This window comes from Callorhinus ursinus, unplaced genomic scaffold (assembly GCF_003265705.2).
Source record: "Callorhinus ursinus isolate GAN/ISIS: 27379988/994484 unplaced genomic scaffold, GSC_fseal_2.0 scaffold12, whole genome shotgun sequence".
Taxonomy (NCBI): Eukaryota; Metazoa; Chordata; class Mammalia; order Carnivora; family Otariidae; genus Callorhinus; species Callorhinus ursinus.
Window position 1 is genome coordinate 77,504,460 of NW_027397074.1, and position 14,983 is coordinate 77,519,442.

General features: G+C 42.8%; 1 protein-coding gene across 1 annotated transcript in view; it reads right to left on the minus strand.

Annotated features, from left to right (window-relative positions):
- KDM7A (lysine demethylase 7A) overlaps positions 1–14,983 on the minus strand; it is a 110,157-nt gene that overhangs the window by 86,164 nt on the left and 9,010 nt on the right. The window contains exon 2 of the mRNA XM_073899273.1: positions 4,007–4,114. Coding sequence (XP_073755374.1) covers positions 4,007–4,047 — 41 coding nt within the window. The 5' untranslated portion in view covers positions 4,048–4,114. The remainder of the gene's footprint in view (positions 1–4,006; positions 4,115–14,983) is intronic.

Consider the following 14,983-nt stretch of genomic DNA (forward strand, 5'->3'; position numbering starts at 1 on the left):
CCAATGCGCGCGCGCGAGGTCGCGGCCGGGGCCGGGGGGGCGGGCGGCGGCGCGCACACGACGCGCGAGGCTCCTGCCCGGCTCCTTCCGGCGCTCCGCGCGGGGCCGTGCGTCTCGCGCACGTCGTCCCGCCGCCGGCGCGCGCGCCTCGCTCCCCTCGCGTCGGCCGGGCGGAGGGACCGGCTGAAGGGCACGCGGGGCGGGGGAGGCGGAGGGAGGCAGAGGCTCCCTGAGGACACGCGCGGCAGCGCAGGGAACGCGGCCCCAGGAGGAGGACGGCGGGAGCGTGCGAAGAGCCGACTTCGGCGTTTCTGAGTGAAAGCTGAGGCCGGGGAAGTTCCTGCGCAGTGAAGAGCGGCACACGCTGCGTCTGTGCCCTGAGAGGGGAAACGGAGAAGTTAGATCCCTGCGAGGGCCACCTCCCGACGAGGGGAGACTCCTTAGACAATTAGCAGCCGCCCCGCGACCTCCGTGGGCCGGAGCCGAGGGTTAACAGCACGCCGAGCCGGCTGCGCCCTGCCGAGGTGCAGGAGTGTTCTGGGGAGTCACTGAGACTTCGGAAAACGTCCCACCTCAATTGCCACCGACTGGCTAGGAGAATTAGTGTTGATGGAGCCGCTGATCGGTGAAGGAGGTGGTTCCCAAGAGGAATTCATTAACGTCTGCGAGCCGAGAAGGACCAGAGTGGAGTGTGGCTGGTGGAGAAAGGACTGGAGAGGTCCCTGGCGTGTCATAAATAACACGACTTAGATGCGAATGCTTTCGAGTCCCAAGTTTGGAAGATAGGGACAAAATTCTAAATGGCAGTGACACCTCGGAAAAGGAATACTACAGAAACCGGATAATACGGTAGTTGGCGCATAATAGGCCATTAATAAATATTTTTGAATGAAGGGTAAGATTGATAAGAATAAAAACAGCTAACAAATACTGAGTAGAGAAAGAATGCCTTGGAATCATAACTACGCGAGTTGGAAGGCATGTTAAGGATTATTGAATGAGATGTTTGTAGCTGAATTGCGCAGGCATTTCTAACATCGGGGAAAGCCGTACAGCTCCCATCTCACGCAGCCCCAGGCAGAGAATTGCTGATCCAACCTTTTTTTTATAATTGAGGAAAGCGAGTAACTTGCCTGAAGACTCAGATCTAAGCTGGAGCTTAACTTTCAGTTTGATTATGCACCCAATCCTTTTTCTACCTGGTACATATTTTGCAGGAAGAAACACCTGGAAATCAGAGTAGACCACGAAGTGAATACGTTTGAAACATATTTCTACCGGAGAAAAAGGAAAAGTTACTGTAATATTGGCATATGTTTAGAGGCATCATAGATTGGTGGAGTGGAAAGAGCCCACCGTTCAGACCCTCCTTTTTATAAGCTGTACAACTTGGGCAAGTCACTCCATTTCTCTTGAACTAGATCCTTGGAGAGCTGCTCAATGATAATAGCTTCCTTAACTCCCTCACAGAAGTCTTATAACAAGCAAAAGAGATAACGTATTTTTAAAAGTACATTGTAGAGACGGGGCGCCTGGGTGGCTCAGTCGTTAAGCATCTGCCTTTGGCTCAGGTCATGATCCCAGGTCCTGGGATCAAGCCCCGTATCAGGCTCCCTGCTTGCCAGGAAGCCTGCTTCTCCCTCTCCCACTCCCCCTGCTTGTGTTCCCTCTCTTGCTGTCTCTCTCTGTCAAATAAATAAAATCTTTAAAAAAAAAAAAAATACATTGTAGAGGATGTGTGTAGGGGGACAGCACAGCAGTGTGTAAGGGAAGGGGAGGCAGCCAAAGCTGTCATGTTGGACTTGGGGTGAGAAGGGCATCCACACAGGTAAGTGGCCTGGTATAGAGTGCTCTCCTCACCTTGCTGGAGGGACCATCTGGCCTTGGGAAGTCAGCATGGGGAGGTGAAAAGGGCAGCCAAGCAGAGGAGGGGGCAGTATCAGGGTGAGAGATCGGTTATGTACAAGGGTATTGATCCAGTAAGTAAGGGAAATGGGAATCAAATTTCTTACTGTTGAAAAAGAGAGTTACAATGGAAAAAAACTAGAATGAACCTTTAGGTAGTGGACTGATAATGGAGGCATCAATATTTATATAGGTGTGTAAATACATATATACTCTGTATACTGAGAGAGTGTGGGAGTAGTGACAAAACAAAACAAAACAATGAGTACATCTAGCCCAGATCTGGGCTTCTCAATACCATTCTCATTTTTCCTTTTTGGCAAAATGGCTGATTTCAGGGCTGGAGAAGAGAAGTACAGGATGAGCCTGGAGCCTCTAGTGCCAGAAAATAAGGACATGCTCAAAGACTGATGGGGCACGTCAAAAGGACACAGGCCAACTTGTGTCCCACTGGCCAAATCTTTGACAAATTGAGCTTCCAAATAAAAAATGATAATGTAACCCACTCAATAGCACAGGAAACCATACAGGTGTAAATAAACATAAACTGAAAATTTGAAAAAGACTGGAATATTTACATACTTTCAAATTAACTCCCCATAAAGTTCTTATTCATCACAAAGGGAATTAGAGTAATTTTACAGCAGAGAGATGGCAGTCACCATCTTGATCAAGTGGTCAAGTGCCATCAGTAATGGGACAAATCAAAATCATGCAACAGCTGATAGGATCCAATGAGAAGCACACTAGCATCACTTCTGTGTATTTCTTCCTGGTCTACTTAGATGAGTCTCTAGTTTGGAAATGCAACGGTTTGTTTTTGTTTTTAGATTTTATTTATTTATTTGACAGAGAAAGAGAGACACAAGCAGGGGGAGAGGGAGAAGCAGGCTTCCCGCTGAGCAGGGAGCCTGATATGGGGCAGATCCCAGAACCCCGGGATCATGACCTGAGCTGAATGTCCACGCTTAATGACTGAGCCACCCAGGCGCCCCTGGAAATGCAACATTTTAAAGGTACATCAAGAAATCAGCAAGAATGAAAACACGATAAGGCATACAAATTTATAAGGAAAGGTTAAAGAAATTGTAAACACAAAGATTTGACCTTAAGAAGAAAACGATGAAGGCTTGAAGTCTGAATAATGCCAAAGCTTCATGCATAGTAATTAAGAGCATATGCTTGGATTCCACAATCTACTATCTCTGTGACAACTTACTATTGGGTTTTAGTTTTCTCATTTTAATGGGGATGATAAGAATAACTACCTCACAAGGGTGGGTTCATTAAGGAAGATAACAAAATGCTGGCCACAATTCTTAGTACATAATAACCCATATAGCTGTTTGCTATAATTATGAAAACTTATTTTACTTGTTTTTATTAACAATAATAGGACTGAAGAGCATCTAGAGAATTAGAAAGAGAAGGCTAGGAAAGTATTAACTCAAAAACAAGGGGGAGAGAATTTCAGGAAGAAATTCTCCAAGCCAGCATTGGTTGGCAATGACTGTGGGGCTCCCTCTGCCTTTCCCCTTTGCAAGTACTCTAGTACCCGCACTAGATCTTTAATTTTCATATCAAATCTAAGCTGCTCTGTTGGTTGTTATTAACACTACTCTTGTCCTTAAGCCCTCACTTCTCTGAAAAGAAAGGTATTCTCCAACCTAACAACTCTGCTTCCTACTGCTACCAATACTCGCCTATCTCCGTGACTATGTCTGCTATTCTCTTCCTTTTTCTTCAAAACGCTGTTCAAAGCCCACCCCCAGGCCTCTGACTATACTGTGTACCTTTATATATATATATATAATTTAATTTGCATATTACTTGTGTGTTACTCAGATTTTCAGTCAGTGCCTATACTTTTTTTTCCCTAGGGAATAATTAATTTCCTTCTAACAAATTCAGGAACTGAAAGAGCCTGTTTCCAAAAACCTTTACATACTTACAGGAAAAACATGAAAAATTAGAAAAAAATTTTAACAAAAGAAGGGATATTAGTAGAACATTTAGCAGTAGCTCTGGATGCTTCTGTGGTGATGAAGGTTAGAAACCATTTGTCCTATGCAATTTATTTGGGGATCCTGAAAGAAATTACCTATCCCAAGTGGTTTTCTTCATCAGCTTGCCAGGGTGCATAAAAGTCCCACGTACAGAGTCATCCCTTAAAGGTAGATGTAGGTAGGGTCTTCTATCCTCAAGGCTCCTGAGCAAACACAGATATGAGGTGTGAGAGGTATCCCATTGATGGTGATTCCTGTGGAACAGTAACACTAAGAAAGATTCTAAGGACTGCGGATTTCCATAGTCAAGTAAGTTTAGACAAGCCTACATACTGTGCCCTTCTGCAGTTAAACAAATAAGCAAACCCAAAACCTGTGTAACTTTGGCTCAGCATCTCCCAAAGTCATTTGACCTCTTAAGTTGTTGGGGTTCTTTGTTTTGTTTTGCCTAATAGCCATTAACATCCCATAGAAGAAACCCATTTGGGGAACGCTACATTGAACTATTGACATGTGTTAAATGATAACGATTTGCTCTTGTTTTTTTTTTAAAGATTTTATTTATTCATTCATGAGAGACAGAGGGATAGAGAGAGAGAGAAGCAGAGGGAGAAGCAGGCTCCCAAGGAGCAGGGAGCCCGATGCAGGACTCGATCCCAGGACCCTGGGATCATGACCTGAGCCGAAGGCACACGCTTATCCATCTGAGCCACCCAGGCGCCCACGATTTGCTCTTGTATAGCACTTTGTACTACCTGATTTTCACAATTTCCTGTTCATCAGATTAACTAGAGTAAGAAAGGAACAACCTGCCTAAAGGTATAGTGAGAAGACAGAAATTTTAATTTTACAGGGCAGAAGGGGAAAGGAGGTATCTACATAGAAAACATCACTCAGGGAAAGCTGATCTTGAAGACGTAGTGCATCGCTGGTGCTGGGAGGGAGAGCATAGTTCCAGGAGAGAAGACAAGGCCCAACAGATGAAACTCAGCAGCTTTATCATAGTGAGCCTGATTTTTCTTTGCTTCTGCCCCAGGAGCTGGGGAAAATTCTAAACTGACAGCCCAAGATGAGGGTATTATTAAAGGAGGACTCATCGTGTTGAACATATTTGATCAAAATGCATATCTGAGAATAAAACGGTGATGAGAAAGTAGTATAAATGAAGACAAACGAGATAAGTGACATTAGTAAAGAAAGTGAATAAAAAATGTAGCCTGAGGGATACAGTATAAAGTATACAGCATCACTTATGAAGTATTCTTGCTAAAAGTATTTAACTTGAATGTAATTTAGCCTTTAGACTTAACTTCCAGCTTACAGGACATTCGGGAGATAGAGCAACAAGTTGCATGATGCCATAGGGGAATTCAAACCTATCCAAAATGTGAAACACTCTACAAGACAACTGGCTCAGTTTCTTTAAAAAGTTGTGAAAGAAAGAAAAGAAAAGAAAAGACAGGAGAGAGTGAAGGAGCACTGTTACAGATAAAAGTCTTAAGAAAATAACCAAGGGGCACCTGGGTAGCTTAGTTGGTTGAGTGTCCGACTCTTGGTTTCGTCCCAGGTCATGATCTCAGGGTCCTGGGATCAAGCCCTGAGCTGGGCTCCACGTTCAGTGGGGAGTCCACTTGAGATTCTCTCTCCCACTCCCTCTGCCCCTCCTTTCTCTCTCTCAAACAAATAAATAAAATCTTTTAAAAAAGAAAAGAACCAAATACAATTCATGAAACTTGATCAGAGTCAAAAAAATAGCTATGAAAGATAGTTTGGGGGATAACTGGGGACATTTTAACATAACCTGGGTATTAGATGATGATAAGGAAACTCATTTTCTTTGGTGTGATATTATAGTGTGGTTTTATAGAAGAATGTCCTCATTTTCAGGAGATGCATGCTTAGATTTTAGAAGTGAAGCATTTTGGGGGTGCCTGGGTGGCTCAGTGGATAAGCATCTGCCTTCGGCTCAGGTCATGATCCCAGGGTCCTGGGATCAAGCCCCATGTGGGGCTCCCCACTCAGCGGGAAGCCTGCTTCTCCCTCTCCCACTCCCCCTGCTTGTGTTCTCTCTCTCACTGTCTCTCTCTGTCTAGTAAATAAAAAAAAAAATCTTTAAAAATAAATAGGGGCGCCTGGGTGGCTCAGTCGTTAAGCGTCTGCCTTCGGCTCAGGTCACGATCCCAGGGTCCTAGGATCGAGCCCCACATCGGGCTCCCTGCTCGGCGGGGAGCCTGCTTCTCCCTCTCCCACTCCCCCTGCTTGTGTTCCCTCTCTCGCTGTGTCTCTCTCTGTCAAATAAATAAATAAAATCTTTAAATAAATAAATAAATAAATAAATAAATAAATAATAAAAAAATAAAAGTGAAGCATTTTTTTGCAATGAACATTGGTATGCAAGTATCTGTTCGAACTCAGGAAACAACAGATGTTGGCGAGGATGTGGAGAAAGGGGAGTCCTCTTACACTGTTGGTGGGAATGCAAACTGGTGCAGCCTCTCTGGAAAACAGTACAGAGGTTCCTCAAAAAGTTAAAAACAGAACTACTTTATGACCCAGCAGTGCACTACTAGGTGCTTATCCAAAGGATACAAACAATGATTCGAAGGGGTACATGCACCCCAATGTTTATAGCAGCAACATCCACAATTGCCAAAATACACGCACACACGCAGGAGTATTACTCAGCCATCAAAAAGAATGAAATCTTACCATTTGCAATGATGTGGATGGAACTAGAGGGTATGATGCAAAGCAAAATAAGTCAGTCACAGAAAGACAAATACCATAAGATTTCACTCATATGTGGAATTTAAGAAACAAAACAGATGAACATGGGGGAAGAGAAGGAAAAATAAAGATGAAAACAGAGAGGGATGGGGCGCATGGGCGGCTCAGTCGCTGGGCGTCTGCCTTCGGCTTGGGTCATGATCCCAGGGTCCTGGGATCAAGCCCCACATCGGGCTCCCTGCTTGGCGGGGGCCTGCTTCTCCCTCTCCCACTCCCCCTGCTTGTGTTCCCTCTCTCTCTGTCTCTCTCTCTGTCAAAAAATAAATAAAAATCTTAAAATAAAAAAAAAAAAAACCAGAGAGGGAGGCAAACCATAAGAGACTCTTAACTACAGGGAACAAACTGAGCACTGCTGGAGTGGAGGTGGCTGGGGGAATGGGGTAACTGGGCGATGGGCATTAAGGAGGGCAATTGATGTAACGAGCACTGGGTATTTTATACAACTGATGAATCACTGAATTCTACCTCTGAAACTAATACTACAGTGTATGTTAATTAAATTGAATTTAAATACAAAATTTAAAAATAAAAAAATGAAAAAAAGGTGAAGCATTTTTTTTAAAGATTTTATTTATTTATTTGAGAGAGAGAGAGAGTGAGAGCTTGAGCAGGGAGAAGAGGGAGAAGCAGGCTCCCTGCGAGCAGGGAGCCCGACATGGGGCTCGATCCTAGGACCTTGAGATCATGACCTGAGCCAAAAGTAGACACCTAACTGACTGCGCCACCCAGGCACCCCAAAAGTAAAGCAATATTTTAAAAAATAAATAAATAAGGGCGCCTGGGTGGCTCACTTGGTTGAGTGTACAACTCTAGGTTTCACCTGAGGTCACGATCTGGTCTTTGTGGAATCGAGCCCCAGGTCAGGCTCCTCACTCAGCCAGGAGTCTACTTCTCTCTCTCCCTCTGCCCCTCCCCTCTGTTTGCATGCTTGCTAGCTCTCTCCAGATAAATAAATAAATAAATAAATAAATAAATAAATAAATAAATAAATTTTTAAAAAGTGAAGTGTTATAATGTCAGTACTTGCTTTGAAAGATTTAGGAAAGGGCGCCTGGGTGGCTCAGTCAGTTAAGGTCTGACTCTTGATTTCAGCTCAGGTCATGATCTCGGAGTCCTGGGATCAAGCCCCACATCAGGCTCAACACTAGGCATGGAGCCTGCCTGAGATTCTTTCTCTCCTTCTCTCCCTCTGCCCTTCCTCCCCCAACCCAAGCTCACACTCTCTCTCTCTAAAAAAAAAAAAAAAAAGGAGAAAGATGGAGGTGAATGAAGACAATACAAGTACATTAACAATTCGTCAAATCCAGATAATGGTGTGTACACAAGTATTCACTGTACTCATCTTTCAACTTTTCTGTATTTTTGTAATTTTTCATAAGTTTAAAAATACAGTCTCTTTTGGGGTGCCTGGGTGGCTCAGTTGGTTAAGCGTCTGCCTTCGGCTCAGGTCATGATCCCACAGTCCTGGAATCAAGCCCCGCATCGGGCTCCCTGCTCCGTGGGAAGCCTGCTTCTCCCTCTCCCACTCCCCCTGCTTGTGTTCCCTCTCTTATTGTGTCTCTTTCTGTCAAATAAATAAATATAAGCTTAAAAAAAAATACAGCCTCTTTCTTAAGTCTGTTCAGAAATTAAATGTTACTTACATAATCAATGATTTCCTATTCTGAATATCTCTACAATTTATTATAATTTCTAGAGTTACACCTGTCTTCCAGAGATGAAAGTACTATGGGATCATTATTTTGTTAAGTTCTAAAAGTCAAATATGGTCCTTCTAAACAGGAACAGGGAGGGACACATTTTTAGACTATCTATATATGTATCCAGAAAGTTTCCTAAGTGCTCCTAACACTGTGCCTCCACCCCTGCATCTGTCATAAATGGGAGAGATTACTCATGGGCGTGTGCCACACATATGCCCAACGTAGAAGCAGAAAAAAGTTGATAACCACCATGTTAGATTATGTCTCCTTACAAAAAACTCCGCCTGTGCCCCAGTCTAATCATGAGAAAAACATCAAACAAATTCCTATGGAGGGACATTCTACAAAGTTCCTGACCGGTATACCCAAAATGGCCAAGATCATGAAAACAAGGACAGCCTGAGAAACTGACAGCCAAGAGGATCCAAGGAGACATGATAATTAAATATAATGTGGTACCCTAGATTGGATCCTGGGTGGAGGAACAAACACATTAGGTTAAAACTAAAGAAATCTGGGGGCACTTGGGTGGCTCAGTCAGTTGGGCTTCCAACTCTTGGTTTCGGCTCAGGTCATGATCTCGGCTCAGGTCATGATCTCAGGATCGTGGGATCAAGCCCCTCATGGGGCTCTGCACTCAGCTAGGAGTCTGCTTGGGATTTTCTCTCTCCCTCTCCCTCTGCTCCTCCCCCCACTGATAGTGCTCTCACTCTCTCTCTCTCTCTGTCTCTCTAATAAATAAATACATAAACATCTTTAAAAAAAAAAACTAAAGAAATTTGTATAAGCCATGGGCTTTAGTTAAAGATAATGTACCAGTATCAGTTCATTAAATATAACAAATGTATCAGATAAATGTAGGATGTTGGGCACCTGGGTGGCTCAGTCGTTAAGCGTCTGCCTTCGGCTCAGATCATGATCCCAGGGTCCTGGAATCGAGTCCCACATCGAGCTCCCTGCTCTGTGGGAAGCCTGCTTCTCCCTCTCCCATTCCCCCTGCTTCTGTTTCTGCTCTCACTATGTCTCTCTCTGTCAAATAAATAAAATCTTTTAAAAAATAAATAAATAAATAAATAAAAATAAATGTAGGATGTTAATAATAGGTAAGACTTGGTACTGGCATATGGGAACTCTGTACTACTCAATTTCTCTGTAAAGTTAAAACTGTTCTAAAAAATAAAGTTTATTCAAAATTAAACAAAAAATTTTTATCTTTCAGGGGCCTAGAGCTTACAGCTAACCTATAATTACAAATGCTTTGAATTTGTATATCACTTTGGTCTACCAAAACACTGTTGTGTACATTACCTACAAAGTCTCCATGTTTCTAATACCAACCCAGCTGCTTAAAAATAGTTGTGCAAGGGGCAGAAGATATGAACAGATTTTCTGCAAAGAAGACATACAAATGGCCAACAGACACATGAAAAAATGCTCAACATCACTCGGCATCAGGGAAATACAAATCAAAACCTCAATGAGATACCACCTCATACCAGTCAGAATGGCTAAAATTAACAAGTCAGGAAATGACAGATGTTGGTGAGGATGCAGAGAAAGGGGAACCCTCCTACACTGTTGGTGGGAATGCAAGCTGGTGAAGTCACTCTGGAAAACAGTATGGAGGCTCCTCAAAAAGTTGAAAATAGAGCTACCCTACAACCCAGCAATTGCACTACCAGGTATTTACCCCAAAGATAAAAATGTAGTGATCCGAAGGGGTATGTACACCTCAATGTTTATAGCAGCAATCTCCACAATAGCACAGTAGCCAACTATGGAAAGAGCCTAGATGTCCATCAACAAATGAATGGATAAAGAAGATATGGTAGATATATACAATGGAATATTATGCAGCCATCAAAAAACGAAATCTTGCCATTTGCAATGACATGGATAGAACTAGAGGGTATTATGCTAAGCGAAATAAGTCAATCAGAGAAAGACAAGTATCATATGATCTCACTGATATGAGGAATTTGAGAAACAAGACAGAGGATCATAGGGGAAGGGAGAAATAAATTAAACAAGATGAAACCAGAGAGGGAGACAAACCATAAGAGACTCTTAATCTCAGGGAACAAACTGAGGGTTGCTGGAGTAGTGGGGGGGTGGGAGGGATGGGGTGGCTGGGTGATGGACATTGGGGAGGGTATGTGCTATGGTGAGCGCTGTGAATTGTGTAAGACTGATGAATCACAGACCTGTACCCCTGAAATAAATAACACATTATATGTTTAAAATAAATAAATAAATATAGTAGGAAGGGAAAAATGAAGGTGGGGAAATCAGAGGGGAGATGAACCATGAGAGACGATGGACTCTGAGAAACAAACTGAGGGTTCTAGAGGGGAGGGGTGTGGGGGGATGGGTTAGCCTGGTGTTGGGTATTAAAGAGGGCACATTCTGCGTGGAGCACTGGGTGTTACACACAAACAATGAATCATGGGACACTACATCAAAAACTAATGATGTAATATATGGTGACTAACAAATAAAATTTAAAAAAATAGTTGTGCGGGGCACTAGATCATGGTTTCCCATTCTGAATTCTGGGGTACTTTGATGCAGTTTAAGAAGGTATACCTGGTGGGATGAGCAACATATTATTAATGATTAAATCTGGAAAATTATGGAGGCCTATGTCTGTATGTGTAGCATTACTCACCTGAGGGACTGGCTCAATTTAAAAGTAAAGTAACTTATTTATCCGTCCGTTTATTTGTCATTATTGAGTGGCTACTACATACATCTGGTAGTTGCTAAGAATACAGGATAAAAGACACATCTTCTATCCTCACTGGGATCCCACTGGAAAAGAGATAAACAAGTAAGTATAAAACCATAACACAATATGGTAAGTGCTGTGGTGGAGAAAAGCACAGAGTTGTAGCTGCACGTAGGAGAGACAGCTAATCCAGCCTGGAGTAGATCAGGGCATGTGTAGTTCTAAAGGGCGGACAAACATTGAAAGTTCTATGTCCTTCACCATCCCGACTTCCAAAATATTAAAAATCTTACTTTCTGAGGGTATAAGGAAGTTTTACTCTCCCCTCAAGTAAATATATACATATATATAGATACATATATATATCAAGTATATAAATATAAGTATACTTTATATACAGATACATATATATATTTACATAGATATTATACATAGGTATCAAGTATAAGTATACTTTACTAGTATATACACACATGTATGGTGTGTGTCTATATATGTTATATATATATATATATATATATCTCAGGTGTGTATACACACACACACACACACACACATATGTAGGTTTTTGAGTTTTCAGGTTATGAGAAGCAAACCAAATAATCAGGGTAGTGCTTACTAGTAAACGAGCTGGGGTGTGTATCTTTAAAGGAGACGAAATGAGGGGCACCTGGATGGCTCAGTGCATTAAGTGTCTGCCTTCGGCTTAGGTCATGATCCTGGGGTCCTGGGACTGAGCCCAGCAATGTCATCCTCGGGCTCTCTGCTCAGCAGGCAGTCTGCTTTTTCCTCTGCCTCTGCCTCTCCCCACTGCTCCTGCTCTCTCTCACTCTCTATCTCAAATAAATAAATAAAACATTTTTAAAATTTTAAATAAAAAATAAATAAAGAGGACTGAATGAGAGACAGTGGCAAAATCACTGGTGTATCCACAGCCACAAACACTTAAGCACTCAAGGCAGTATGTTTAGCAAAACTGCAGAGAATAAATATTGTAATAGAAAATTATGGACAAAGTCTTAATAAATTTTGTTTCCATTCTTAGTTTAGGGGTGATTAATCCTCATTTCTGATTGATAACAATCAGTAGTCACTCCTCATAACCTATAAATATTTCCAAAATGTGAAGAATCTTTTTCAAGTTGAACCCAAATGACAAATAATTCATTTGTGACCTGCAAACCACAGCATTAAATATATATGTAATAAGTTCAGATACTGTTCATTGTCTTTAAATTCCTCATATGTTACCTATGGCCTATGCATAACTAACTTACAACCTATTAAGTCTGTAAAATTGTAGTTAAATTGTGACTCCAGCCTCTCAAGTTTATTATCCAACAGATTTATTCCTCTCTAGGTCCTAACTGAGAAATTATCATTAAAACCAAAACTGAAGTTTTAGTTTTGTTTTCTAATTGCTCAAAAGTTGTAAAATACCACTGAATATCTTTCTTCATAATACAGGAGACAGAGTTCAGAATTCCCAGCTCTCTTTTGCCTAAGTGCAGAAAAATAGTAATTAATGTATAGTCAGCCTTAATATTTAGGGCCAGTTATGGGAAAGAAGTTTGCATTTCCATATGTTTGAGAAAGAATGGCTTTAAAGATTTTTTTTTAAGATTTTATTTATTTATTTGACAGAGAGAGACAGCGAGAGAGGGAACACAAGCAGGGGGAGTAGGAAAGGGAGAAGCAGGCTTCCCGCTGAGCAGGGAGTCCGATGCGGAACTCGATCCCAGGACCCCAGGATCATGACCCGAGCCGAAGGCAGACGCCCAACGACTGAGCCGCCCAGGCGCCCTTTTAAAGATGTTTTTAACAAAGGCACTAAGAATTACCTTAGTGTATAATAACAAAAATAAGTTGGGTTAATATTATACTGAGGTCTGCTTCATGGAGAGGTACTATGCTTGATGTCATGGGGAAAAATGAAAGAAATTTACAAATGGCTCCTGCTTTTAAGTAACTTATAATTTACAAGAGTAAAAATAGTGGGCAAAGGGCTAATCGTATGGTACACAAGGAGCCCTGTAAAGCCAAGATTTTCAGAGAACTTGGACCAAGGGCCATTCAGTCAAGAACAAACGCAGAATGGGCAGCACAGACTCGTATAAAAGGCGTGAGGAAGACTAAAGCATAGGATGAGCTGGGCCTTGCCAAAATAAGTTAAGGACAACGAAAAGGTCTCTTTAATCTATATTTAGAGTGAGAAAAAGAACAAGGTAGGTGGGGAGCCTGGGTGGCTCAGTGGTGAAGCATCTGCCTTTGGCTCAGGTCATGGTCCCAGGGTCCTGGGATCGAGCCCCACACTGGGCTCCCTGCTTCACAGGAAGCCTGCTTCTCCCTCTCCCACTCCCCCTGCTTGTGTTCCACTCTCTTGCTGTCTCTCTCTCTGTCAAATAAATAAATAAGATCTTAAAAAAAAAAAAAAGAACAAGGTAGGTGTAGGCATGATGCTTGGGGCTGATGGTGTAATATTGACAGAGGATAAAGCAAAACTGTTCAATATCTATTTCGTTTTCATCCCTCTTATCAGAAGACATCTTTGAGCTAGAAAATACTCTTTGCCAAGGAAGATGGCACGTGGGATTAAGTACTGATTTGACCCACTAATTTGTAGCAGGATTGGGAAGACAAGACAGGTTCTCTATTTAAAACTCGACTTAGCGGGCGCCTGGGTGGCTCAGTTGGTTAAGCGACTGCCTTCGGCTCAGGTCATGATCCTGGAGTCCCGGGATCGAGTCCCGCATCGGGCTCCCTGCTCGGCGGGGAGTCTGCTTCTCCCTCTGACCCTCTTCCCTCTCGTGCTCTCTATCTCTCATTCTCTCTCTCAAATAAATAAATAAAATCTTTAAAAAATAAATAAATAAATAAAACTCGACTTAAGTGGGCCAAAGGGAAGTGTCAGAGCATGAGAGAGGCAGAGGCAGGTAGTGCCAGAGACAGACCCAGGGACAGATGCACGGAGGGTCAGTGTGTCCAAAGGAAGCAGTAAGGCCAGGTGAAAATGCAAAGAAAGCTGCTTATGGTGGGATCAGAGGCAAGGTCATAAGGAATGGAGAGTAGAGCTAGTATTTCTGTACGGGAACTATCCTAGATGCCTACTATATATCCTCTCATTTAATCTCCTCGAAACTCTTAAATGGGGTAGTGTGATCCCTGGACTTTTCTAACGTGGAAAATAAGACTTAACTGGCAAGTTAAGGTTAGGCAGCAAGCGAGAGGAGCAGGTGAGGTTTTACCCCAGGTCCTTATGACTTTGTAGTCTCTTCCTCTATATGCTCAAGATGGCCCAAGAATGTAGCATCTAAGGGATAACAAACTCCAGAATCAGAGGTGCCCAATGGCATCAAGGAAGTCCGTGATGGCTATGAGAGCCCCCTTCTTGGGCCTGGAGTTTGGGGGAAGGGGGCCTCCCCTGGGCAAGGAGACTGGTAAGAACAAAGTGAGGTACTAGGCCTACATTGTCTTCGATATATCAAAAGAGTGACCTAATCACAGGGACGAGGCCAGAAGGCCAGGAATTTCACGCACAATTCAAGGAAGGATGACTTGATGCTGACCTGCTTAAGTACTTCCTGCTAAGATTCCTACAATGTGGGGGAATAGTTGAGGGAAACCCCAGGACCGCAGCTGAGCAGAAGCCGGAGGAGCAACCTGTCAGACATGGAGTCCGACAGAGAGCTTCAAGACGAAGATCTCCAAGGATTAAAAACAATGAAACTGACAGACTGCTGGAAGTGGCCTTTTAACCAAACAAACAAAATACAACCGATGAGGGCGCCTGGGTGGCTCAGTTGGTTGAGCGACTGCCTTCGGCTCAGGTCATGATCCTGGAGTCCCGGGATCGA